General features: G+C 47.9%; 1 protein-coding gene across 1 annotated transcript in view; it reads right to left on the reverse strand.

Moving 5' to 3' along the window:
• Window positions 1-354: 354 nt before the first annotated feature.
• The window catches only part of LOC121567787 (roundabout homolog 2-like), a 308,519-nt gene continuing 281,673 nt past the window's right edge, over window positions 355-27,200 (reverse strand). Inside the window, 8 exon segments of the mRNA XM_041878069.2 lie at window positions 355-1,131; window positions 1,271-1,468; window positions 5,330-5,602; window positions 6,102-6,260; window positions 15,144-15,345; window positions 15,347-15,368; window positions 18,154-18,417; window positions 19,035-19,200. Coding sequence (XP_041734003.2) covers window positions 1,130-1,131; window positions 1,271-1,468; window positions 5,330-5,602; window positions 6,102-6,260; window positions 15,144-15,345; window positions 15,347-15,368; window positions 18,154-18,417; window positions 19,035-19,200 — 1,286 coding nt within the window. The 3' untranslated portion in view covers window positions 355-1,129.

Here is a 27,200-nt window from a genome sequence, read left to right on the forward strand (position 1 = left end):
ATCATCTTGCTGAACAAAACACCCTCTCTGCCTCTTCTCTGTCCCCCTACCTCAAAGACACTAACAAACCCCATCTTCTTTCTGATTAGTCCTAACTTGGGAATGGGCATCCATTTAGTTGCTATCCATAAGCAACCCCTTACTCTTTATTATAAACTGGGTGGTTCGAGCCCTGAATGCTGATTGTCTGACAGCCGTGGTATATCAGACCGTATACCATGGATATGACAAAACATTTATTTTTACTGCTCTAATTACGTTGGTAACCAGTTTATAATAGCAATAAGGCACCTCAGGGGTTTGTGTGTATATGACCAATTTACCACGGCTAAGGGCTGTATCCAGGTACTCCATGTTGCGTCGTGCTTAAGAACAGCCCTTAGCCGTGGTATATTGGCCATATACCACACCCCCTCGTGCCTTATTGCTTTAATATCTCTCTGTACATTAGTATATAATTCCTCATCTCTCTTCAGAAACTCCTCTTCACATGTTCGTCCGGTTCTTCATGTCAGCAGGAGCTATGCGTTTGTGCTTATCACCAAAAATCACAGTGCAAAAAACAATAATTAATAACAATAATAATGATAATAATTAATAAATGATAGATATTAACAAATGATGGATTATAAAACAATTATTTTATGGCACAACAGCCTATCAATTCATATATAATACAAATGACTAGATATAACCAACAGCATGGAAAGAAAAACTCAAACTGCAGTAGGCTTGCATAGCAACACAACAACAATGGAAATAATCTATTTACAGGAAACAACATTCCCTTTTTTCACCAAGGACGGTTATTTTGAAAATTAGTTTTCCCATATAGACGTTTTAATTGTTTTGTTCACTTGCTATTTTCTGACTGAAAAAAATTAAGGTGGGAGGTGGGAAATAATTTTGTTGAGGACAACAACATAGTGGGATGTACAGTATGTATGTCTCCGTTTATACATCACATTTACAGTTCTGTTATGGTGGTCATCATCGTCATCTTCCTCTCCTCTCCTCTGATAATACACAAAGAAGGACAAAGTTCATCGCACCAACGGGTGAGGCTTCATTCTGATGAGGACGACGAGGCTTTCTCCAGTTCAGTTCAGCTCCTACTGCAGGCAGGCCACTCTGTGAGAGAGACCGAGAGAACAGCAATGTCAGGACAAAATCTTTGTCAAAATGCTATACATTAAATCAATATAGTTACCTATGACATCACAATGCCTTCTTGCGATAAGACAGTAGACAAGAATGGTGTGATACTTACATAACTCGCCCGAGTACTGTCCCTGTCCGTTGGTCCCCAGGAAGTCGCTGTGGTCTGTGGCAGTCCGTTGGTGTGGCCCTCGAGGCCCATCTCCCTTGCGTGGCCCCGTGGAGCCCTTGGAGGAGGCTGTCCCAGAGGAGCTGTGGCCCCCGGGGGAGGGGAACGAGGGTTTACTGTAGGGGGGTAGGCACCCCTCTTCTGGACAAACACACAGAGGGAAACAATTCATATTGTCACTAGTAACCCTGATTTTAGTTGGGAAGTTGACCGTTATTAATTTTTTATTTTAATTTAACCTTTATTTTACCAGGTAGGTCAATTAAGAACAAATTCTTACAATGAATGCCTCGCAAGAGGAAAAAGGGCTCCTGTGGTGCTGGGGGCGAGGAGAATACATTCTCATTCACAGAAATGACACGGGGAGGAGCAACAAAAGGTTAGAGCGTTTTACAACATGGTGGTTTGTAGATTCATCATGGGGGACTAAGTATGTGTTTAGGCAGCTGCAGGTGGAGAGGCGGGGTGGTATTGGTTACAGAAGGTGCTATAGTGAGACAGAGGCAGCTGCAGGTGGAGAGGCGGGGTGGTGTTGGTTACAGAAGGTGCTATAGTGAGACAGAGAGCCTGTTGGCAGACCTCCCTTCTAATGACATCTGCAGTGTGTTGGTGGCAGCAGGCAGTGTGGGCTCACACATGGGTCCCTCAGCTAACGCCCTTATGAAGGCAACTACAGAGGGGTTAGTGTCTGCTGTGACACCCCCTGCTCCAGGTCAGTATATTGTAGCTCTGACCTGCTGTGACACCCCCTGCTCCATGTCAGTATATTGTATCTCTGACCTGCTGTGACACCCCCTGCTCCATGTCAGTATATTGTAGCTCTGTCCTGCTGTGACACCCCCTGCTCCATGTCAGTATATTGTAGCTCTGACCTGCTGTGACACCCCCTGCTCCATGTCAGTATATTGTAGCTCTGTCCTGCTGTGACACCCCCTGCTCCATGTCAGTATATTGTAGTGCTGTCCTGCTGTGACACCCCCTGCTCCATGTCAGTATATTGTAGCTCTGACCTGCTGTGACACCCCCTGCTCCATGTCAGTATATTGTAGCTCTGTCCTGCTGTGACACCCCCTGCTCCATGTCAGTATATTGTAGCTCTGTCCTGCTGTGACACCCCCTGCTCCATGTCAGTATATTGTAGCTCTGACCTGCTGTGACACCCCCTGCTCCATGTCAGTATATTGTAGCTCTGACCTGCTGTGACACCCCCTGCTCCATGTCAGTATATTGTAGCTCTGTCCTGCTGTGACACCCCCTGCTCCATGTCAGTATATTGTAGTGCTGTCCTGCTGTGACACCCCCTGCTCCATGTCAGTATATTGTAGCTCTGTCCTGCTGTGACACCCCCTGCTCCATGTCAGTATATTGTAGCTCTGTCCTGCTGTGACACCCCCTGCTCCATGTCAGTATATTGTAGCTCTGTCCTGCTGTGACACCCCCTGCTCCATGTCAGTATATTGTAGCTCTGTCCTGCTGTGACACCCCCTGCTCCATGTCAGTATATTGTAGCTCTGACCTGCTGTGACACCCCCTGCTCCATGTCAGTATATTGTAGCTCTGACCTGCTGTGACACCCCCTGCTCCATGTCAGTATATTGTAGCTCTGTCCTGCTGTGACACCCCCTGCTCCATGTCAGTATATTGTAGCTCTGTCCTGCTGTGACACCCCCTGCTCCATGTCAGTATATTGTAGTGCTGTCCTGCTGTGACACCCCCTGCTCCATGTCAGTATATTGTAGCTCTGACCTGCTGTGACACCCCCCTGCTCCATGTCAGTATATTGTAGCTCTGTCCTGCTGTGACACCCCCTGCTCCATGTCAGTATATTGTAGTGCTGTCCTGCTGTGACACCCCCTGCTCCATGTCAGTATATTGTAGCTCTGACCTGCTGTGACACCCCCTGCTCCATGTCAGTATATTGTAGCTCTGTCCTGCTGTGACACCCCCTGCTCCATGTCAGTATATTGTAGCTCTGTCCTACTGTGACACCCCCTGCTCCATGTCAGTATATTGTAGCTCTGACCTGCTGTGACACCCCCTGCTCCATGTCAGTATATTGTAGCTCTGTCCTGCTGTGACACCCCCTGCTCCATGTCAGTATATTGTAGCTCTGTCCTGCTGTGACACCCCCTGCTCCATGTCAGTATATTGTAGCTCTGTCCTGCTGTGACACCCCCTGCTCCATGTCAGTATATTGTAGCTCTGTCCTGCTGTGACACCCCCCTGCTCCATGTCAGTATATTGTAGCTCTGTCCTGCTGTGACACCCCCTGCTCCATGTCAGTATATTGTAGCTCTGACCTGCTGTGACACCCCCTGCTCCATGTCAGTATATTGTAGCTCTGACCTGCTGTGACACCCCCTGCTCCATGTCAGTATATTGTAGCTCTGTCCTGCTGTGACACCCCCTGCTCCATGTCAGTATATTGTAGCTCTGACCTGCTGTGACACCCCCTGCTCCATGTCAGTATATTGTAGTGCTGTCCTGCTGTGACACCCCCTGCTCCATGTCAGTATATTGTAGTGCTGTCCTGCTGTGGTCTCTAGATCAATAGCATCACATATCATCTAAAATCATCCCACTGTTCCGTTAATGACTCTAACTGGGATTGTCTTGATCCCTCAGAACTCTGTAGTGCATCAGTAAACTTGGAGGGCCTTCTGAACTCTGCTGTGCATCAGTAAACTTGGAGTACACCTCTCATCAAAGCTAGGACAGAGAGACTGAAAAACAGCTTCAATCTCAAGGCCATCAGACTGTTAAATAGCCATCACTAGCCGGCTACCACCCGGTTACTCAACCCTGCACCTTAGAGGCTGCTGCCCTATATGGAATCACTGGTCACTTTAATAATGGAACACTAGTCACTTCAATAATGTTTACATACTGCTTTACTCATCTCATATGTATATACTGTATTCTATTCTACTGTATTTTAGTCAATGTCACTCCGACATTGTTCATCCTAATATTAATATATTTCTTAATTCCACTCTTTTACTTTTAGATTTGTGTGTATTGTTGTGAATTGTTAGATACTAACCCACTGTTGGAGCTAGGAACACAAGCATTTCGCTACACCCGCAATAACATCTGCTAAACACGTGTATGTGACCAATAACATTAGATTTTATTAGATTTATTGTCTCCTTAAGAAGAATCTGATGAGTGTGACGCCTCTCTGTGTCTCCTGGTCTGTCTGTATGTCTGTATGTATGTCGTTCTGTCTGTCTGTCTGTCTGTCTGTCTGTCTGTCTGTCTGTCTGTCTGTCTGTCTGTCTGTCTGTCTGTCTGTCTGTCTGTCTGTCTGTCTGTCCTGGCACAGAGAGGACAGGAACACAGCATGGCGAGGGCTAATGACTCCACACACAGGCAGATGGGTGGAGTGGCCGGCCACTGTTTGTCTGAGAGGGGAAAGCTGGGATGATTAGACTGCATCTGTCTGGCTGGGGCCTCCTGCCTGGACTGGGCTGGAGCCGGACACCATTGGCGACGACTACAGGCTGTGTGTATGTGTGTGTGTGTGTGTGTGTGTGTTTGTGTGTGTGTGTTTGTGTGTGTGTAGTGGGGGAACATTCTGGAAGACAAGTGCAAGTGGTAGACAGTGCAATCTGTTCATGGGAGCCCGGTCTCCTCTCAGCAGGAGAGCTGATTGAACACCAGGGTTTAGTAAAGTTTCTGGGCTGCCAAGGCACCGCAGCCATCAGGACCCTGCTGTCACACAGTTAAGGGCTCTGGATCTCTCTCTGTACAGTAATGACTGCTGACCTAACCACAGATCTACTGGCTCCATACTGTGGTGTGGAATATGAGTTCTATCCTACTGTTCTAAATAGGGTGTTCGCTAACATCCAACACACTGCCACAAGTGCAGAATACAAGAAATTGGCATCTGTAAATTAGAATGAACACCTGCACACTGAATGGAATGTGTGGATCAGGTCTTAGTCTTTCAGACAATGTGCTGGCATTCTGACTTGCTTCTACCCTCCAGTCCTGTACCTGTTTTGTGTCCCCTGCGTGGGTCGTCTCCTCGGTCCATGGATCCTAGCCTGTCCTGGGCCTGGCGGTGACGCTCCATAGAGGTGCGTGTCTGTCTGTCCATGGAGCTCTTCATCTCCTCCAGTCCAGACAGGGGCATGGCGGCACACATGGGTTGGCGCTCCAGGGACGAGGCCTGCCTCTCGGCTGGGGGGCCCATTCCGCCTACACTACGGGCCCCATGGATATGCCCTGGTCCCTGGATGGGCGGGGGATCAGGGGGAGGAGGTAGGTCTGGGATGGAGGAAAGGGAGGAAGGGTGATGTGGTTAGCTACATGGTTACAGTCTGGTGATATATCAGTAATCAGTCAATCAGTATTAATCAGTCATTCTAATGCAGTCCAAGTCCTTGTAGATCAGGGCTCTCCAACCATGTTACTGGAGAGCTACCCTCCTGTAGCTTTTCTCCAACCCCAGTTGTACAGTAACTATCCTGATTCAGCTTTTCAACCTGCTAATTATTAGAATCAGGTGCGATAGATTAGGTTTGGAGTGAAAACCTACAGGACGGTTTCTCTCGAGGAACAGGTTTGGAGTGAAAAACTACAGGACGGTATCTCTCCAGGAACATGATTGGAGTGAACACGTACAGGACGGTATCTCTCCAGGAACAGGGTTGGAGAGCACTGTTATAGATGATGAGTAAGTTGTGTCAGAGGTAACACTTCGCTGAGACAATGTTCTGGGAAGCTTCTGGTTCAAGCACCGTGCCACCCCAGCTTCTTCTCTTACCGTCTGCACTGGCGTCTCTCCTGTGGGGCGCCGTGCCCTGTCCCCGGGGCTTGCGGGTGGGCCGGGCGGCCCTCTGGTGGCCCAGGCTGTGTGTGCCCACCGTGCTCCCATCTGTAGAGAAGGGACTGCTGGGCCGGGGCCGGTGGGACAGCCCTTTACCTGGAGCAGGAGGGAGAGAAGGAGAGAGGCCCCTGTGTTATTGGAGGTACTGAGAGGAACATGGAGAGAAGAGGGTTAAGGAGCATGCCTGGGAAGAGAATGTAGATTTCCAAGCAGGAAGCTCGCAGGATCCCATGGAAGGTTCAGTTAGTTAATCAGTCAAACACCAGAAATCCTCAAAATCACACCATTATTTTGGCAATGAGAAAGTACAGGCAGTGATAGAAGCCTGCAAAGAAATCACCAGTGAGTTCACCCAGATAATTGTCCTCTATCCCAAGTTCGTAGGAGTCAGAGTGCAAAGCTGGAGGAAAGTTAGAGTTGAATCAGGGTTTGTATCCTTTGTTCAGCCACATTTTGTAGACCCATGCAGATTCTCCACCAAACGGCATCCTCCTCAAGCAGCAGTAGAAAGGAGAGCACACCAGCCAGCAGATGGCAGAAGTAGATCAATCACTGAGTCATACAGAGGTTCCAGAGAGAACACGCTGGAGCGGCTCCACTCCTCATATACCAACCTCTCTTGGCCAGGCTGGTGCCCTCCAGGTGGTAGCCTGCCTTGTCAGCGGCTGCCACCAGGGCTTGGGCGAAGCTACAGTGGGTGTAGAGGGACCCGTCAGAGGAGCTGCCCACGCTGGACCTGTGGCTGGAGTAGTGACGGTCATCTTCCTCTGAGGCTGACCCCCAGCCGTTAACCATGGACCCTGAAGGGCACCGGCAGCTAGAGCATCAGAGCACTGTGCAGGGTGTGTGTGTGTTCACAAATCAGGTAACAATCTTCAATATCCAACCGCACCATGTTTACAGCCTCCAGACCCCAACCGAGGAAATTCCACGGACACAAAGTCTCTTGAATGATCTGCCATATTGAACACCTGCGCTGCGGCTATAGGTTTCAATGGATTCATGTGCTGTGTAATCTTATAATGAGGGGTAATATCAAGTTGTTAGGGTTTCATCTCAGATGGGTTTCTCTGTGCTGCAGTGCCTCTGTGTTCTGACAGACAGACAGACAGACAGACAGACAGACACACGCTGATGGACAGACATACAGACAGACACTGATGGACAGACAGACAGACAGACACGCTGATGGACAGAGAGACAGACAGACACGCTGATGGACAGACAGACAGACAGACAGACAGACAGGCAGACAGACAGACAGACAGACACGCTGATGGACAGACAGACAGACAGACAGACAGACAGACAGACAGACAGACAGACAGACAGACAGACAGACAGACACGCTGATGGACAGACAGACAGACAGACATGCTGATGGACAGCGTAATCGGGGCCTCTTGAGTTGCTTTTGATTGAGAAAAGTACTATACTTGTCCAGAGCTGAGCCCCAGTACTGCCTCAGGTGACACAGATGAAGCTGCTCACTAAACACCTAATGGTTTAACGGTATAAACACCTGGCTCTCTTATCACGGCTTGCTAAGGCACTCTACGCTCTGTAGAAAGTCCTGCAGCATTGACTTGTGATATACAGTTGAAGTCGGAAGTTTACATACACTTAGGTTGGAGTCATTAAAACTTGTTTTTCAACCACTCCACAAACGTCTTGTCAACAAACGATAGTTTTAGCAAGTCGGTTAGGACATCTACTTTGTGCATGATACAAGTAATTTTTCCAACAATTGTTTACAGACAGATAATTTCATTTATATTTCACTGTATCACAATTCCAGTGGGTCAGAAGTTTACATACACTTGACTGTGCCTTTAAACAGCTTGGAAAATTCCAGAAAATGATGTCATGACTTTAGAAGCTTCTGATAGGCTAATTGACATCATTTGAGTCAATTGGAGGTATACCTGTGGATGTATTTCAAGGCCTACCTTCAAACGCAGTGCCTCTTTGCTTGACATCATGGGAAAATCAAAAGAAATCAGCCAAGACCTCAGAAAAAAAAACTGTAGACCTCCACAAGTCTGGTTCATCCTTGGGAGCAATTTCCAAACGCCTGAAGGTACCACGTTCATTGTACGAACAATAGTACGCAAGTATAAACACCATGGGACCACGCAGCGTCACTCTGTCTCTTAGAGATGAACGTACTTTGGTGCGAAAAGTGCAAATCAATCCCAGAACAACAGCAAAGACCTTGTGAAGATGCTGGAGGAAACAGGTACAAAAGTATCTATATCCACATTAAAACGAGCCCTATATCGACATAACCTGAAAGGCCGCTCAGCAAGAAAGAAGCCACTGCTCCAAAACCGCCATAAAAAAGCCTGACTACGGTTTGCAACTGCACATGGGGACAAAGATCGTACTTTTTGGAGAAATGTCCTTTGGTCTGATGAAACAAAAATATAACTGTTTGGCCTTAATGACCATCGTTATGTTTGGAGGAAAAAGGGGGTTGCTTGCAAGCCGAAGAACACCATCCCAACCGTGAAGCACGGGGGTGGCAGCATCAGCTTTGCTGCAGGTGGGACTGGTGCACTTCACAAAATAGATTACATCATGAGGAAGGAAAATTATGTGGATATATTGAAGCAACATCTCAAGACATCAGTCAGGAAGTTAAAGCTTGGTCGCAAATGGGTCTTCCAAATGGACAATGACCCCAAGCATACTTCCAAAGTTGTGGCAAAATGGCTTAAGGACAACAAAGTCAAGGTATTGGAGTGGCCATCACAAAGCCCTGACCTCAATCCTATAGAAAATGTGTGGGCCGAACTGGAGGCCTACAAACCTGACTCAGTTACACCAGCTCTGTCAGGAGGAATGGGCCAAAATTCACCCAACTTATTGTGTGAAGCTTGTGGAAGGCTACCCAAAACGTTTGACCCAAGTTAAACAATTTAAAGGCAATGTTACCAAATACTAATTGAGTTATGTAAACTTCTGACCCACTGGGAATGTGATGAAATAAATAAAAGCTGAAATAAATCATTCTCTCTACTATTATTCTGACATTTCACATTCTTAAAATAAAGTGGTGATCCTAACTGACCTAAGACAGGGAATTTTTACTAGGATTCAATGTCAGGAATTGTGAAAAACTGAGTTTAAATGTATTTGGCTAAGGTGTATGTAAACTTCTGACTTCAACTGTAATAGGAATACCAAATCAATGAAGGTCAATATATCACTAAACCAAAGCAGCAGAAATATGTAGCCCGTTATATCACTGTCAGGAGGCTTTAAAGACAAAAGGGGAAAATGTCACAAAATAATCAATATCTAGATTTCCCAGAAATACTGGAAACTTATGGAAACCCTCGTGGATGGAAGCTGTTCCCGTAAAGTATAGCCTATATTGTGAATGTTTCTGCTGTTAGTTTGTCTTTATCCTTTCAGATCATTCTAAAGAAAACCTTTCCAGCACTTGAAATAAAAAGTTTAATCGTGCCAACAAAAATATGCCATTCTGGCAGGCAAGACTACAGTCAGCTTATATGACAGCTTTCTGAGAGGCTTGCTTGGCAGACACAGTGAAGTGGCACTTATCCAAACTCACACACACATAATCCCGTGGTCCGCAGACAAGCACATGAGACGAAAATGAAAAGCAGCATGATGGTGTGATGAAGAAAAAGGGGGAATATGACACAGAGCTCAGATGAAGGAGTAAAGTCATGGGGAGAGAGGGGTACTGAGATGGGGTCAGAGGGGAACAGAGGGGTACTGAGATGGGGTCAGAGGGGAACAGAGGGGTACTGAGATGGGGTCAGAGGGGATGAGAGGGGTACTGAGATGGGGTCAGAGGGGATGAGAGGGGTACTGAGATGGGGTCAGTGGGGAACAGAGGGGATGAGAGGGGTACTGAGATGGGGTCAGAGGGGATGAGAGGGGTACTGAGATGGGGTCAGAGGGGATGAGAGGGGTACTGAGATGGGGTCAGAGGGGATGAGAGGGGTACTGAGATGGGGTCAGAGGGGATGAGAGGGGTACTGAGATGGGGTCAGAGGGGATAGAGAGGGGTACTGAGATGGGGTCAGAGGGGGATGAGAGGGGTACTGAGATGGGGTCAGAGGGGATGAGAGGGGTACTGAGATGGGGTCAGTGGGGAACAGAGGGGATGAGAGGGGTACTGAGATGGGGTCAGGGGGATGAGAGGGGTACTGAGATGGGGTCAGAGGGGATGAGAGGGGTACTGAGATGGGGTCAGTGGGGAACAGAGGGGATGAGAGGTGTAATGAGATGGGGTCAGTGGGGAACAGAGGGGATGAGAGGGGTACTGAGATGGGGTCAGAGGGGATGAGAGGGGTACTGAGATGGGGTCAGAGGGGATGAGAGGGGTACTGAGATGGGGTCAGAGGGGAACAGAGGGGTACTGAGATGGGGTCAGAGGGGAACAGAGGGGATGAGAGGTGTACTGAGATGGGGTCAGTGGGGAACAGAGGGGATGAGAGGTGTACTGAGATGGGGTCAGTGGGGAACAGAGGGGATGAGAGGGGTACTGAGATGGGGTCAGGGGGATGAGAGGGGTACTGAGATGGGGTCAGAGGGGATGAGAGGGGTACTGAGATGGGGTCAGTGGGGAACAGAGGGGATGAGAGGGGTACTGAGATGGGGTCAGAGGGGATGAGAGGGGTACTGAAATGGGGTCAGAGGGGATGAGAGGGGTACTGAGATGGGGTCAGTGGGGAACAGAGGGGATGAGAGGTGTACTGAGATGGGGTCAGTGGGGAACAGAGGGGATGAGAGGTGTACTGAGATGGGGTCAGTGGGGAACAGAGGGGATGAGAGGGGTACTGAGATGGGGTCAGAGGGGATGAGAGGGGTACTGAGATGGGGTCAGAGGGGATGAGAGGGGGTACTGAGATGGGGTCAGTGGGGAACAGAGGGGATGAGAGGGGTACTGAGATGGGGTCAGAGGGGATGAGAGGGGTACTGAGATGGGGTCAGAGGGGATGAGAGGGGTACTGAGATGGGGTCAGTGGGGAACAGAGGGGATGAGAGGGGTACTGAGATGGGGTCAGGGGGGATGAGAGGGGTACTGAGATGGGGTCAGAGGGGATGAGAGGGGTACTGAGATGGGGTCAGTGGGGAACAGAGGGGATGAGAGGTGTACTGAGATGGGGTCAGTGGGGAACAGAGGGGTACTGAGATGGGGTCAGTGGGGAACAGAGGGGTACTGAGATGGGGTACTGAGATGGAGTCAGTGGGGAACAGAGAGTGACAGTCACAAGTCTGGCCAAGGCAGGCCCATAGAGGACCAGGCATACCAGAGGTCTGGCACACAGTTAGACAGAGAGAGAATGGAGAGGATCAACTAAAGCCAAACACACACATGCACCAGCTGTCCTGATAGAGTCCCTTTCATACTACACTTCTCATTGGAACACAACGTTAGTCCAGTACTGTAACTGACATAAATAACAATGTCTCATTTATGTTTGTGCAGCCCAAGGAAATCAGGAAACTGAGGAAACTCCCTAAAAGTGCTTTTCAATTTCTCGCCCCTGAGCCCCTTCACATCACAACGTTGGGGTTTGTGCAGAACCCAAATTAAACAAGGCCTCAGGGAACTAATGCCTTCAACCACCAGCTCACCTTTTAACAGCTTTTCTCTTTGAGAAACGATGGCAGCAAATTATCCACAAATTAATGGAAAACTTCAATAAACTTGTGAAACCATGTGAAAACCTTAAAACCTTGCACATTCCAATTTTACTGCACTTACTGAAAATACCCAAGACACTAACTACTTTCTGGCCTTTATCTTGCCATGTTATTTTCTCTGAAACAACTTTTCTCTGAGTTTTCCTTCTAAGAAGAAAAAACTGAGAGTGCCATTCCTCTGGGTCCAATCCTCCCACAAAGACTAGTGCAGATAATGAAGTATAAGCAGAGCGAGGCAGCCAAACCACGGCACTGAGGCTTCCTTCCAACTAAACTCCTCCAGCTCAGAACCACTGCCTCAGCACATAACATCACACGGTGAGCTTTCAGCCACACTAACTGCTACTCTCTGCTACTCTCTACTACTAGTAAAGGGAAGCTAGCCACTATCCAGGGGCAGTTACAGGAAGCTAGCCACTATCCAGGGGCAGTTACAGGAAGCTAGCCACTATCCAGGGGCAGTTACAGGAAGCTAGCCACTATCCAGGGGCAGTTACAGGAAGCTAGCCACTATCCAGGGGCAGTTACAGGAAGCTAGCCACTATCCAGGGGCAGTTACAGGAAGCTAGCCACTATCCAGGGGCAGTTACAGGAAGCTAGCCACTATCCAGGGGCAGTTACAGGAAGCTAGCCTCTATCCAGGGGCAGTTACAGGAAGCTAGCCTCTATCCAGGGGCAGTTACAGGAAGTTAGCCACTATCCAGGGGCAGTTACAGGACGTTAGCCACTATCCAGGGGCAGTTACAGGAAGTTAGCCACTATCCAGGGGCAGTTACAGGACGTTAGCCACTATCCAGGAGCAGTTACAAGAAGCTAGCCTCTATCCAGGGGCAGTTACAGGAAGTTAGCCACTATCCAGGGGCAGTTACAGGACGTTAGCCACTATCCAGGGGCAGTTACAGGAAGCTAGCCTCTATCCAGGGGCAGTTACAGGAAGTTAGCCACTATCCAGGGGCAGTTACAGGACGTTAGCCACTATCCAGGGGCAGTTACAAGAAGCTAGCCTCTATCCAGGGGCAGTTACAGGACGTTAGCCACTATCCAGGGGCAGTTACAAGAAGCTAGCCACTATCCAGGGGCAGTTAAAGCCAGGCAGCCCATGTCCCTCCTGCCACTAAAAGTGATGTTATGCTGACGGAGCGGCTCATCTGCATGTCGTTAAGCAGGGAAATCGTTCCCCCTGACAAGCGACAGGAGACGTGACCCCGCTCCCCCCAGCCCTCCATGCCAGGGGGTTGATGGGAGAATAATGACCCAGAGAGACAAAGCACTGAGATCCCTGTGGAAGTTATACTGCAGCATCAGTAACATCCTACACAGATTGGCTACTCTAGACTAACACACCACCCTGGGATACAGTACCTGTGTGTTTTCATCTCAGCCTAGCCATGGTCATTTAATACTGCTTCAGGTGGATTCACCTTTATCTTTAGAAAAATATGCTGTATTACACAGCACATTACATAATACCAAGACATGCACACACAGACAATCTCTGTACTGTAAAATAATTTCAGTGCTTTTTTTTCTGGGGCCAACGGTGAGAATTTTTTGATTTAGTGGCCTTTGGTGTAACATTAAGGAAACAGACCTATTTCCATATGATTAAAACAATGAATAATCTATCATGTTGGGCTCCACAGGAATCTGTTCCTGCCCCCCTCTCTCCACAGCCTCAAAATGGTGGCCGCGATAAATCTCAGCGTTTTCCCCCTTCCTCCCTCTGTCCCTCTCGCTAACCCTGGAGCTGGGACCGTGTCTGTGCTGTCAAACGGTGGAGAGCGGGGAGACTTGTGGAGAGATAAGAAGAAATAGTGCTGTCTTCAGAGTAATACAGTGCAGGAGAGATGCAGCAGATTAAGGCCCAGTCGCAGCTTTATATTCCTCTAAATATATATACAGCAGCATGTGTCATAGCCACCACAGCCCATGTTCCATCATCCCACAGAAAAACTACACTCTGGGGTTACAGTCGACAGGCCAGCCAAACAGCCGTGTCAACCCTCCCTCTCTCTCTCTCTCTCCCTGTCCCTCTTTCTATAGATACAGTATCTCTGTCTCTCTGTGTCTGTCTGTCTGTCTGTCTGTCTCTCTCTCTCTCTCCATCTCTCTCTCTCTCTCTCTCTCTCTCTCTCTCTCTCTCTCTCTCTCTCTCTCTCTCTCTCTCTCTCTCTCTCTCTCTCTCTCTCTCTCTCTCTCTCTCTCTCTCTCTCTCTCTCTCTCTCTCTCTCTCTCTCTCTCTCTCTTCTTTGTTCTATCCCTCCCCACTCATAAAACACAGAGCTGCTCCATCCTGTCTGTAGTATAGCAGTCAGCCATGTCCAGTATAGAGGAATAGTATTTTCTGTTCAGTTGGTATGAGAGACGCAGTAGGACACAGCCATACCGTCTCACCTTCTCCAATGTCATGCCCTTCACATGTCCCTCTCTCCCAGACAGACAGACGGCTGTAAAAGCTTTTAGTGAGTTGTAAAAATGGAAATGGTGCCTCCAGTCTAGAATGGAATATGCTGCACATAAAAAGTATTATATATCATCTTGGGAAGATATGGGGTGCATGGCACTCGCTGACGCTGTGTATGAGCTAAATCTCTATTTTTTAAACAGTGCTTTTCAAACACTATGAGATTTGCGGTGACGTGGGGAGCAAGAAAATACCCTCCCGTGGGCTAGAAACATGTTATCTTTTTAACCACAGATCATAGAAACATGTTATCTTTTTAACCACAGATCATAGAAACATGCTATCTTTTTAACCACAGATCATAGAAACATGTTATCTTTTTAACCACAGATCATAGAAACATGTTATCTTTTTAACCACAGATCATAGAAACATGTTATCTTTTTAACCACAGATCATAGAAACATGCTATCTTTTTAACCACAGATCATAGAAACATGTTATCTTTTTAACCACAGATCATAGAAACACGCTGTTTTCACATATGTAGACACTGGTTTGGTGCGAGGCGGAATAGTCCTTTAAATGTGATATGTTACCTGATAAGGGGTCTGTGATCTTTTTGAATTACTGTGTAATGACAACTGAACATGCTTTTGTAATAAAAATATTTTTCTTTTGGGAAGCAATTTCTGATGATTTCTTTGTAATACCCAAATCATTAATAAGAGAGTGGCAGAAAACTGCATAAAATCAGACAGATTTGAATCCTAACGAAGGGGGAAAGAAGCTCCAATACCTTTCTCTGAATGAAAACAATGATGTCTGTCATAAGCCAGATGTCCATTGTTCTGTCCACATGTCATTGTATCAGTGCAGTATCTCACCTGTTACAGAGCTGTCTAGGTTGTCCATGCTGGACCCTGGCGTGTGCTCAATACCATAGAGAGGCCTGGACATCTCATAGCCTTCATCCTCCTCCTCTTCCTCATCCTCCTCATCCTCGTCAGGGATGTCAGTATCCAGGTCAGACACCAGGGTGCTGGACACGTACCCCACTGGAGGGGCGGGGGCCTGGGGAGGGAGGGGGGAGGGAGCCACCCTGCATGTGCCTGTCAGAGAGTCAGAGTAATATGGGTTATCATCATGCTACAGGTACGCACCAATACACAGAGACAGGAGAGGGTGGGGCGGTAGTGGGGGGACAGGAGAAGGTGGGGCGGTGGTGGTGGTGGTGGGACAGGAGAGGGGGGGGCGGTGGTGGTGGTGGTGGGACAGGAGAGGGTGGGCGGTGGTTGGGGGACAGGAGAGGGTGGGGCGGTGGTGGGGGGACAGGAGAGGGTGGGGGCGGGGACAGGAGAGGGTGGGGGGCGGTGGGGGGGGGACAGGAGAAGGTGGGGCGGTGGTGGTGGTGGTGGGACAGGAGAGGGTGGGGCGGTGGTGGTGGTGGTGGGACAGGAGAGGGTGGGCGGTGGTTGGGGGACAGGAGAGGGTGGGCGGTGGTTGGGGGACAGGAGAGGGTGGGGCGGTGGTGGGGGGACAGGAGAGGGTGGGGCGGGGACAGGAGAGGGTGGGGCGGTGGTGGTGGTGGTGGGACAGGAGAGGGTGGGGCGGTGGTTGGGGGACAGGAGAGGGTGGGGCGGTGGTGGGGGGACAGGAGAGGGTGGGGCGGTGGTGGGGGGGAGAGGAGAGGGTGGGCGGTGGGGGGGACAGGAGAGGGTGGGGCGGTGGTGGGGGGAAAGGAGAGGGTGGGGCGGTGGTGGGGGACAGGAGAGGGTGGGCGGTGGGGGACAGGAGAGGGTGGGGCGGTGGTGGGGGACAGGAGAGAGTGGGGCGGTGGTGGGGGGACAGGAGAGAGTGGGGCGGTGGTTAGGGGAAAGGAGAGAGTGGGGCGGTGGTGGGGGGACAGGAGAGGGTGGGGCGGTGGTGGGGGGGAAAGGAGAGGGTGGAGTGGTGGTGGGGGAAAGGAGAGAGTGGGGCGGTGGTGGGGGGAAAGGAGAGAGTGGGGCGGTGGTGTTGGGACAGGAGAGGGTGGGGTGGTGGTGGGGGGACAGGAGTGGGTGGGGCGGTGGTGGGGGGGAGAGGAGAGAGTGGGGTGGTGGTGGGGGAAAGGAGAGAGTGGGGCGGTCGTGGTGGTGGTGGGACAGGAGAGGGTGGGGTGGTGGTGGGGGGGGACAGGAGAGGGTGGGGCGGTGGTGGGGGGGGAGAGGAGAGGGTGGGGTGGTGGTGGGGGGACAGGAGAGAGTGGGGCGGTGGTGGTGGTGGGACAGGAGAGGGTGGGGGTGGTGGTGGGGGGGACAGGAGAGAGTGGGGGCGGTGGTGGTGGTGGGACAGGAGAGGGTGGGGCGGTCGTGGGGGAGAGGAGAGAGTGGGGCGGTGGTGGTGGTGGTGGGACAGGAGAGGGTGGGGCGGTGGTGGGGGCGGTGGTGGGGGGGGAGAGGAGAGGGTGGGGTGGTGGTGGGGGGACAGGAGAGAGTGGGGCGGTGGTGGTGGTGGGACAGGAGAGGGTGGGGCGGTGGTGGTGGTGGGACAGGAGAGAGTGGGGCGGTGGTGGTGGGACAGGAGAGGGTGGGGTGGTGGTGGGGGGACAGGAGAGAGTGGGGCGGTGGTGGTGGGACAGGAGAGAGTGGGGCGGTGGTGGGGGGAGAGGAGAGAGTGGGGCGGTGGTGGGGGGACAGGAGAGAGTGGGGCGGTGGTGGTGGGACAGGAGAGTGGGGGGTGGTGGTGGGGGGACAGGAGAGAGTGGGGCGGTGGTGGTGGGACAGGAGAGAGTGGGGCGGTGGTGGTGGGACAGGAGAGAGTGGGGCGGTGGTGGGGGGAGAGGAGAGAGTGGGGCGGTGGTGGGGGGACAGGAGAGAGTGGGGCGGTGGTGGTGGGACAGGAGAGAGTGGGGTGGTGGTGGGGGGACAGGAGAGAGTGGGGCGGTGGTGGTGGGACAGGAGAGAGTGGGGCGGTGGTGGTGGGACAGGAGAGAGTGGGGCGGTGGTGGGGGGAGAGGAGAGAGTGGGGCGGTGGTGGTGGTGGTGGGACAGGAGAGCAGAGAAGAGAATGAACATCAAAAGACATCATGAAAGACAAAGCTGGTGAATGAAAGACAGGATGACTTAAAGAAGGAATCCAAGGTAGACTAAAGGAACTGTCAAACTACATTTAGAAATTCTTTCCGATTCCGCCGCTTTGAATAAATTGGAACAATTCCACTAATTCTACGTCTCTCCTCCTTGCATGCCAACACAATGACCCTGTAATTGCAGTTGAAGAGGTTACAACGGGCCCGCTCTCTGGGCCTGTCGACACGAGGCTGTCACCCCTCACATAGCCCTCTCCACGCCGCTCCACGCCCACCTCACGTCGCTGACAGCCCCGTTTGTTTGAGGAGCGCCATGGTGTTTTGGAGGCAGTCTGCGGCGGGAGGGATTCTGATTCTGATGTAATTACTGCCTCTTTCCTGTTGTCAAAGATGCTCTCAAACGTAGTCATTACTGGCTAACAAGACGGCTCCTTCCTGACAAGTGTTCCCTATTCCCTCTACTGTAATGAATGGATGCCAGTCTCTCCCGCTTTCTCTCCCTCTTTCCCTGCCTTCCTCCTTCGTTCTCTCCCTGTCTTCCATCAGCATGAAACATGGGCTTCAGTGCTTTAGACATCATGCTTCTTACAGTGAGCAGAAGGGGTAGTCGTGTAAGTGGTAACACTGGCCCATTAAAATTACATGATTCATGTTTCTGTTTTGCGCAATGCGGTGACTGTACAGCTAACATAACACCTAAATAAAACATGGAAGGGAGGAATAAACAGATACTGAAAGCAAAACACATCCAGCACAATATACACAATAGGCATTCTCATATCACCCCATCTGAACCTTGTACTGTTTTCTCCAGTGGGCGTACATACCATGTCTGTTTGGCCATGTCCAGTTGGTAGGCACGGGTGATCTCGTCCAGGTGGGCCTGGAGCATGGGCTGCAGCTCCTCCCGGGGAGAGGGGGTGAGGGTGGCCGTGGACTGCTGGCCGAAGGACACCGCTGCTGGGGACGAGGCCACGCCACGGATGGGTGGGGTGGGGACTCTCTCTTCCTCCTCCTCTAGCTCATCCTCCATTCCCTGGTGGAGGTAGGTCTGCACGGGCATGGGAGGACCCCAGCCATCACTCTCATACCTGGGGTGGCCACACAGAGAGAGAGAGAGGGCGGAGGGGTAAGAGAAGTGCTCTAACCCAACTTTGTGCCAGACTAGTGTGACCTTGACTAGTGTGACCTTTGCTAGTGTGACCTTGTCAAACGTTCTAAATGACTTTGTAGATACGAGCCATAAGTGGAGCAGCGGAGGGAGGGATGCTTTCATTTCCCATTACGGTTCTTATACATGCTGAAATAATACTAGTCGTAAAGAAAATGTTCATTAAAGAAATTTGTCAGTGCACCCTCCTGTGAGTGAGCATTTCTCCTTTGCCAAGATAATCCATCCACCTGAGAGGTGTGGCATATCAAGAAGCTGACTAAACAGCATGATCATTACACAGGTACACCTTGTGCTGGGGACAATAAAAGGCTTTAAAATGTGCAGTTTTGTTACACAACACAATGCCACAGATGTCTCAAGTTTTGAGGGAGCATACAATTGTCTAAGCCTGTATGAAGGGTCAGACAATGATAGATAAATATAATTGTTCTAATTAGTGTGGAAGAATCTAGTTGGACTGCATGGACAGAGTGTGGACTGTTTTGCATCTACATGGATGTATAGAGTGTATGCTATGGTGGGTGTGGCTCGTACCCTCCTCCTTCATAGTGCTCGTTGGGGTAGTGGTCCATCTCGGTGCCAGGGAGAGGGTGTAGAGGGGGAGGGGGCAGGGGCAGGGGCACATTGGCCCAGTTGGAGACGTTAGCCTTGGTGGGTTTGGTGCCAGCCTTGACCTTCTTCTTCTTACCCCCCTTACCACCTATGGACGAGTTAGAGAGATTGACTCAGACAACAGGAAGAATTCAATTACTAGAAAAATCTATAAAACCATATAGCATGGGTGGCTACGTGCTGTATTCACTGTCAGTCTAACAAACAGATATTGCCAACAGAAATCGACTGAACATATAAAGCTGAACATTCCTTCATTTCGAAACAGGTCATTTCAACACCTCCTTCAAAAAGTTATCCACATTCTCAAACAAACGGCTTCAATGAGCCGTGCCTGTCAGCAGCCTCATACAGAACAACCTCAAGGCTAACTAATGTAAAGCGTGCTTCCATTGATTGATTTGCTGAAAGGACTCAAATCTCAATAGAAACAGGGCGAGAGCAGCAGTAAAGAAGCAGAGGGTAGACCCGGTCCTCCAGCCATCTCTCAGTGTCCCCATCTCACTAGAGGTGTAGGTCCACCATGAAATACTTCACTAGAGGTGAGGGTCCACCATGAAATACCTCACTAGAGGTGAGGGTCCACAATGAACTATCGCACTACAGGTGTGGGTCCACAATGAAATATCTCACTTAAGAACATCATCATAATGAATGGGTCCGTGTGGCCGTAATGGAATTCACTGAGAGGCTATTACACTTTTATGGGTTTGATTACGCCAGAGAGAGAGAAAGAGAGAGAGCTCCCCATCCACAACCATTTCCCCTCGCACCCCTCTGAGACTGGATTCTCCTCTGCTCTGCCCCATCTCCATCTTTATACATCTGCCAGCCAGGACTAGATTGGGGTTGATATGATTTGGTGACTGTGGTGGGGGTGGGGGGGACAACTCTCTTTGTCCCAGAGATTATCTTTGACATCTAAAGTCCACTGTTATCTTTCTCAGCTGTCCTCAGTGTGGTCCGCAGGCCTCAGATCACTTGTCATAGAGAGGAAAAGGCTGCAGGCTGTTGTTGCTGCTATATATATATATAGATAGAGGACATAGTATTTATATATATAGATATATAGATAGAGGACATAGTATTTATATAGATAGATATATAGAGGACATAGTCTTTATATACATAAATATATATATAGAGGACATAGCATTTTTATATATATATAGATATATATATAGAGAGATAGATACAGTGGGGGAAAAAAGTATTTAGTCAGCCACCAATTGTGCAAGTTCTCCCACTTAAAAAGATGAGAGAGGCCTGTAATTTTCATCATAGGTACACGTCAACTATGACAGACAAAATGAGAAAAAAAAATCGTATACATATATATATACAGTGGGGAGAACAAGTATTTGATACACTGACGATTTTGCAGGTTTTCCTACTTACAAAGCATGTAGAGGTCTGTCATTTTTATCATAGGTACACTTCAACTGTGCGAGACGGAATCTAAAACAAAAATCCAGAAAATCACATTGTATGATTTTTAAGTAATTAATTTGCATTTTATTGCATGACATAAGTATTTGATACATCAGAAAAGCAGAACTTAATATTTGGTACAGAAACCTTTGTTTGCAATTACAGAGATCATACGCTTCCTGTAGGTCTTGACCAGGTTTGCACACACTGCAGCAGGGATTTTGGCCCACTCCTCCATACAGACCTTCTCCAGATCCTTCAGGTTTCGGGGCTGTCGCTGGGCAATACGGACTTTCAGCTCCCTCCAAAGATTTTCTATTGGGTTCAAGTCTGGAGACTGGCTAGGCCACTCCAGGACCTTGAGATGCTTCTTACGGAGCCACTCCTTAGTTGCCCTGGCTGTGTGCTTCGGGTCGTTGTCATGCTGGAAGACCCAGCGACGACCCATCTTCAATGCTCTTACTGAGGGAAGGAGGTTGTTGGCCAAGATCTCGCGATACATGGCCCCATCCACCCTCCCCTCAATACGGTGCAGTCGTCCTGTCCCCTTTGCAGAAAAGCATCCCCAAAGAATGATGTTTCCACCTCCATGCTTCACGGTTGGGATGGTGTTCTTGGGGTTGTACTCATCCTTCTTCCTCCAAACAAGGTGAGTGGAGTTTAGACCAAAAAGCTCTATTTTTGTCTCATCAGACCACATGCCCTTCTCCCATTCCTCCTCTGGATCATCCAGATGGTCATTGGCAAACTTCAGACGGGCCTGGACATGCGCTGGCTTGAGCAGGGGGACCTTGCGTGCGCTGCAGGATTTTTATCCATGACGGCGTAGTGTGTTACTAATGGTTTTCTTTGAGACTGTGGTCCCAGCTCTCTTCAGGTCATTGACCAGGTCCTGCCGTGTAGTTCTGGGCTGATCCCTCACCTTCCTCATGATCATTGATGCCCCACGAGGTGAGATCTTGCATGGAGCCCCAGACCAAGGGTGATTGACCGTCATCTTGAACTTCTTCCATTTTCTAATAATTGCGCCAACAGTTGTTGCCTTCTCACCAAGCTGCTTGCCTATTGTCCTGTAGCCCATCCCAGCCTTGTGCAGGTCTACAATATTATCCCTGATGTCCTTACACAGCTCTCTGGTCTTGGCCATTGTGGAGAGGTTGGAGTCTGTTTGATTGAGTGTGTGGACAGGTGTCTTTTATACAGGTAACGGTTTCAAACAGGTGCAGTTAATACAGGTAATGAGTGGAGAAGAGGAGGGCTTCTTAAAGAAAAACTAACAGGTCTGTGAGAGCCGGAATTCTTACTGGTTGGTAGGTGATCAAATACTTATGTCATGCAATAAAATGCAAATGAATTACTTAAAAATCATACAATGTGATTTTCTGGATTTTCTGGATTTTAGATTCCGTCTCTCACAGTTGAAGTGTACCTATGATAAAAATTACAGACCTCTACATGCTTTGTAAGTAGGAAAACCTGCAAAATCGGCAGTGTATCAAATACTTGTTCTCCCCACTGTATATATAGAGGACATAGTCTTTATATACATAGATATATATATAGAGGACATAGCCTTTATATATATAGAGATAGATATACAGTTGAAGTTGGAAGTTTACATACACCTTAGCCAAATACATTTAAACTCAGTTCTTCACAATTCCTGACATTTAAGCCTAGTAAAAATTCCCTGTCTTAGGTCAGATAGGATCACCACTTTATTTTAAGAATGTGAAATGTCAGAATAATAGTAGAGAGTATGATTTATTTCAGCTTTAATTTCTTTCATCACATTCCCAGTGGGTCAGAAGTTTACATACACTCAATTAGTATTTGGTTAGCATTGCCTTTAAATTGTTTAACTTGGGTCAAACGTTTCGTGTAGCCTTCCACAAGCTTCCCACAATAAGTTGGGTGAATTTTGGCCCATTCCTCCTGACAGAGCTGGTGTAACTGAGTCAGGTTTGTAGGCCTCCTTGCTCGCACACGCTTTTTCAGTTCTGCCCACACATTTTCTATAGGATTGAGGTCAGGGCTTTGTGATGGCCACTCCAATACCTTGACTTTGTTGACCTTAAGCCATTTTGCCACATCTTTGGAAGTATGCTTGGGGTCATTGTCCATTTGGAAGACCCATTTGCGACCAAGCTTTAACTTCCTGACTGATGTCTTGAGATGTTGCTTCAATATATCCACATAATTTTCCTTCCTCATGATGCCATCTATTTTGTGAAGTGCACCAGTCCCTCCTGCAGCAAAGCACCCCCACAGCATGATGCTGCCACCCCCGTGCTTCATGGTTGGTATGGTGTTCTTCTGCTTGCTAGCCAACCCCTTTTTCCTCCAAACATAACGATGGTCATTATTGCCAAACAGTTATATTTTTGTTTCATCAGACCAGAGGACATTTCTCCAAAAAGTACGATCTTTGTCCCCATGTGCAGTTACAAACCGTAGTCTGGCTTTTTTATGGCGGTTTTGGAGCAGTGGCTTCTTCCTTGCTGAGCGGCCTTTCAGGTTATGTCGATATAGGACTCGTTTTACTGTGGATATACAGTGGGGAGAACAAGTATTTGATACACTGCCGATTTTGCAGGTTTTCCTACTTACAAAGCATGTAGAGGTCTGTAATTTTTATCATAGGTACACTTCAACTGTGAGAGACGGAATCAAAAATCCAGAAAATCACATTGTATGATTTTTAAGTAATTCATTTGCATTTTATTGCATGACATAAGTATTTGATCACCTACCAACCAGTAAGAATTCCGGCTCTCACAGACCTGTTAGTTTTTCTTTAAGAAGCCCTCCTGTTCTCCACTCATTACCTGTATTAACTGCACCTGTTTGAACTCGTTACCTGTATAAAAGACACCTGTCCACACACTCAATCAAACAGACTCCAACCTCTCCACAATGGCCAAGACCAGAGAGTTGTATAAGGACATCAGGGATAAAATTGTAGACCTGCACAAGGCTGGGATGGGCTACAGGACAATAGGCAAGCAGCTTGGTGAGAAGGCAACAACTGTTGGCGCAATGAGTGGAGAACAGGAGGGCTTCTTAAAGAAAAACTAACAGGTCTGTGAGAGCCGGAATTCTTACTGGTTGGTAGGTGATCAAATACTTACGTCATGCAATAAAATGCAAATGAATTACTTAAAAATCATAAAATGTGATTTTCTTGGATTTTTGTTTTAGATTCTATCTCTCACAGTTGAAGTGTACTTATGATAAAAATTACAGACCTCTACATGCTTTGTAAGTAGGAAAACCTGCAAAATCGGCAGTGTATCAAATACTTGTTCTCCCCACTGTAGATACTTTTGTACCTGTTTCCTCCAGCATCTTCACAAGGTCCTTTGCTGTTGTTCTGGGATTGATTTGCACTTTTCGCACCAAAGTACGTTCATCTCTAGGAGACAGAACGCGTCTCCTTCCTGAGCGGTATGACGGCTGCGTGGTCCCATGGTGTTTATAGTTGCATACTATTGTTTGTACAGATGAATGTGGTACCTTCAGGCGTTTGGAAATTGCTCCCAAGGATGAACCAGACTTGTGGAGGTCTACAATTTTTTTCCTGAGGTCTTGGCTGATTTCTTTTGATTTTCCCATGATGTCAAGCAACGTTTGAAGGTAGGCCTTGAAATACATCCACAGGTACACCTCCAATTGACTCAAATGATGTCAATTAGCCTATCAGAAGCTTCTAAAGCCATGACATCATTTTCTGGAATTTTCCAATCTGTTTAAAGGCACAGTCAACTTAGTGTATGTACACTTCTTACCCACTGGAATTGTGATACAGTAAATTATAAGTTAAATAATCTGTCTGTAAAAAATTGTTGGAAAAATTACTTGTGTCATGCACAAAGTAGATGTCCTAACCGACTTGCCAAAACTATAGTTTGTTAACAAGAAATGTGTGGAGTGGTTGAAAAACTAGTTTTAATGACTCCAACCTAAGTGTATGTAAACTTCCGACTTTTGTCTGTTCATTTCCAAACTGTCCTTGAAATGAAGATAAAGTATATCTATGACCATTGCATGTGAGAGTTTGTGTAGGTGTGCTATGACGATTGCATGTGTGAGTTTGTGTAGGTGTGCTATGAGCATTGCATGTGTGAGTTTTTGTAGGTGTGCTATGAGCATTGCATGTGTGAGTTTGTGTAGGTGTGCTATGAGCATTGCATGTGTGAGTTTGTGTAGGTGTGCTATGAGCATTGCATGTGTGTCTGAGGTCTGAGATAACTGGGAAATAAATAGAGAGTTTGGAGTCCTTTCTAGGAATTCACATTTGTGGCAGACTCCACTTTTAGTCTGCCAACGGACACCTCACATCTCAATCCAGAAAATACTCCCCAGTTGATGTCGTCAGCCACACATACAGGCTACATTTGTATCTGTCATCTGTATCTACATTTGTATCTGTCATCTGTTGGTTAAGCCTCACTGCCAAAGGCCTGTAATCACGTTGCTCAAAGCCACAAAAAAGCTCAATTTCAGGGAACCCTGCATCTTGTGCCATGCAACACCATGTAATCTAATAGACTGTCCAGACTAGGACATGGCTATAAATTAGCTCAATGTCATCAAAAAAGACCTTCCATCAATGCTCAGGGATATTTTGGGAAATGAATCTCTATGATCCAGTAAGGCGGAGGTCAGAGACAGAGAAAATACAGCATATTGCTTTAGCAGTAGATCCCTATACGATTTTAGCTGTTCCCGGGCAGAAATGTTCCCATCGAAGATGATTGGATTGCAACAATGTAACAATGTTGCAGGAGAACATGAGAGAGAGGTTAGGACTGTGAGGAGGATAGTCTGATAAAGACTGAGTAATAAAATAACAACAGTAAGCCCAAGGCAGGAAGTATAGTCTTAATGTAATTATGTTTCCTAATCGTTCCTCTGGGCAACGCTCAACTTTTCCCAATAAATGGCGATTTGGCGTGATTGCTCAATCACCCCCAGTCCCTCCTCACCGGAGCAGGCATCAATACTGTAAATGAGCCTCTTCCATGGAGGGAAGGACGGCTGACACTGATATTACAGTCAGAAGCACAAACATATGAAAAATACAAAGAAAGATTTGGCTAGAAACTACACAGGAATTACACAGCAGACCCATTTCACGCTGACAAACACTGGGCCTGTCTTCAAAAGGATCTACCACTATATTTAGTTGTGGAGTTGGGTATTTATACCGCCTGGTTTGGGCGCTCCCTCCCAGTCTATAACTGTGGGGCCAAGCCGAGCCCAGCAGCCTTGAACTGGCTCTGTTTTTATTGGGTGCCTCAGCGCCGAGTGAGAGACACAGGCAGAGCCTCCTACTCTATCTCCTCTCCTCCTCTATCTCCTCCTCTATCTCCTCTCCTCCTCCTCTCCCTCCTCTATCTCCTCCTCTATCTCCTCTCCCTCCTTTATCTCCTCTCCTTCATCTCCTCTCCTCCTCTATCTCTCTCCTCCTCTATCTCTCTCCTCCTCTATCTCTCTCCTCCTCCAGCACTGTAGCTTTTAATGAGCAACACCACCACATCCACAGTGGAGACCCACGCTACCATGAAAGCGACTATATTTCTGTTCCTCTTCCTCTGGTTCCTATCTCAGACCTAAAGTTAATTATTTCCTCCCCAGCACCTTGAAGCTTTGCTGCTCTTTTTACTTTGTTCCTTTTCAAACCTCTGGTTTTTCATTAGCTGACTTCAAAACATGAAGTGCAGTAAAGTTTCCTTCATTGCCACCCAAACTCTGGCCTTTGAAGTTCTCTACCTATAATACGTTATTCTGTCAGAACTCTGTTGTGTATTTCTGTAGGGTTTAGTCCTCGTAGAGAAACATTGTGGCATATAGAGAGATAAGCCACAGATGAATAGAGATGAGCAAACTAAATTAGATAAATGCATATTTAATAGGATCCTGATTCACTTCAACCAGGGCCCTTATCAAACCAGTGTGTATAGCATGCCTCACAGTACACACAATACATCTCAGTAATTATATGATTTCTTAAGGGCTACCACGGAGGCGTAAGTGCAAGGGTACAGTCCCAATTGAGTTCCTATACAGGTGAATTGAATTAGTAGGACCAATATGCTCTAAATCCCTGACATTTCAAGAGAAGATATCCTGAAGCTACCAAACGAAATACACGTTAGCTTAAAATAATCAAGAGCTTCTTGTCCCCTGGCCTCTCTGTGTTTATCAAGAGCTTCCTGTCCCCTGGCCTCTCTGTGTTGATGCAAAACTGAGCCTCTATCTGCACTTCTCATTTGAGCACTACAGTATGCATCTCTGTCTGTCTGTCTGTCTGTCTGTCTGTCTGTCTGTCTGTCTGTCTGTCTGTCTGTCTGTCTGTCTGTCTGTCTGTCTGTCTGTCTGTCTGTCTGTCTGTTTCCTTCCTTCCTTCCTTCCTTCCTTCCTTCCTTCCTTCCTTCCTTCCTTCCTTCCTTCCTTCCTTCCTTCCTTCCTTCTCTATATTTTCTACATTGTAGAATAATAGTGAAGACATCAAAACTATGAAATAACACATATGGAATCATGTAGTAACCAAAAACGTGTCAAACAAACCTAAATATATTTTATATTTGAGATTCTTCAAAAAGCCACCCTTTGCCTTAATGACAGCTTTGAATTTGTGCAATTTCTTTCCTT

The sequence above is a fragment of the Coregonus clupeaformis genome, chromosome 6, assembly GCF_020615455.1.
Source record: "Coregonus clupeaformis isolate EN_2021a chromosome 6, ASM2061545v1, whole genome shotgun sequence".
Classification (NCBI taxonomy): Eukaryota; Metazoa; Chordata; class Actinopteri; order Salmoniformes; family Salmonidae; genus Coregonus; species Coregonus clupeaformis.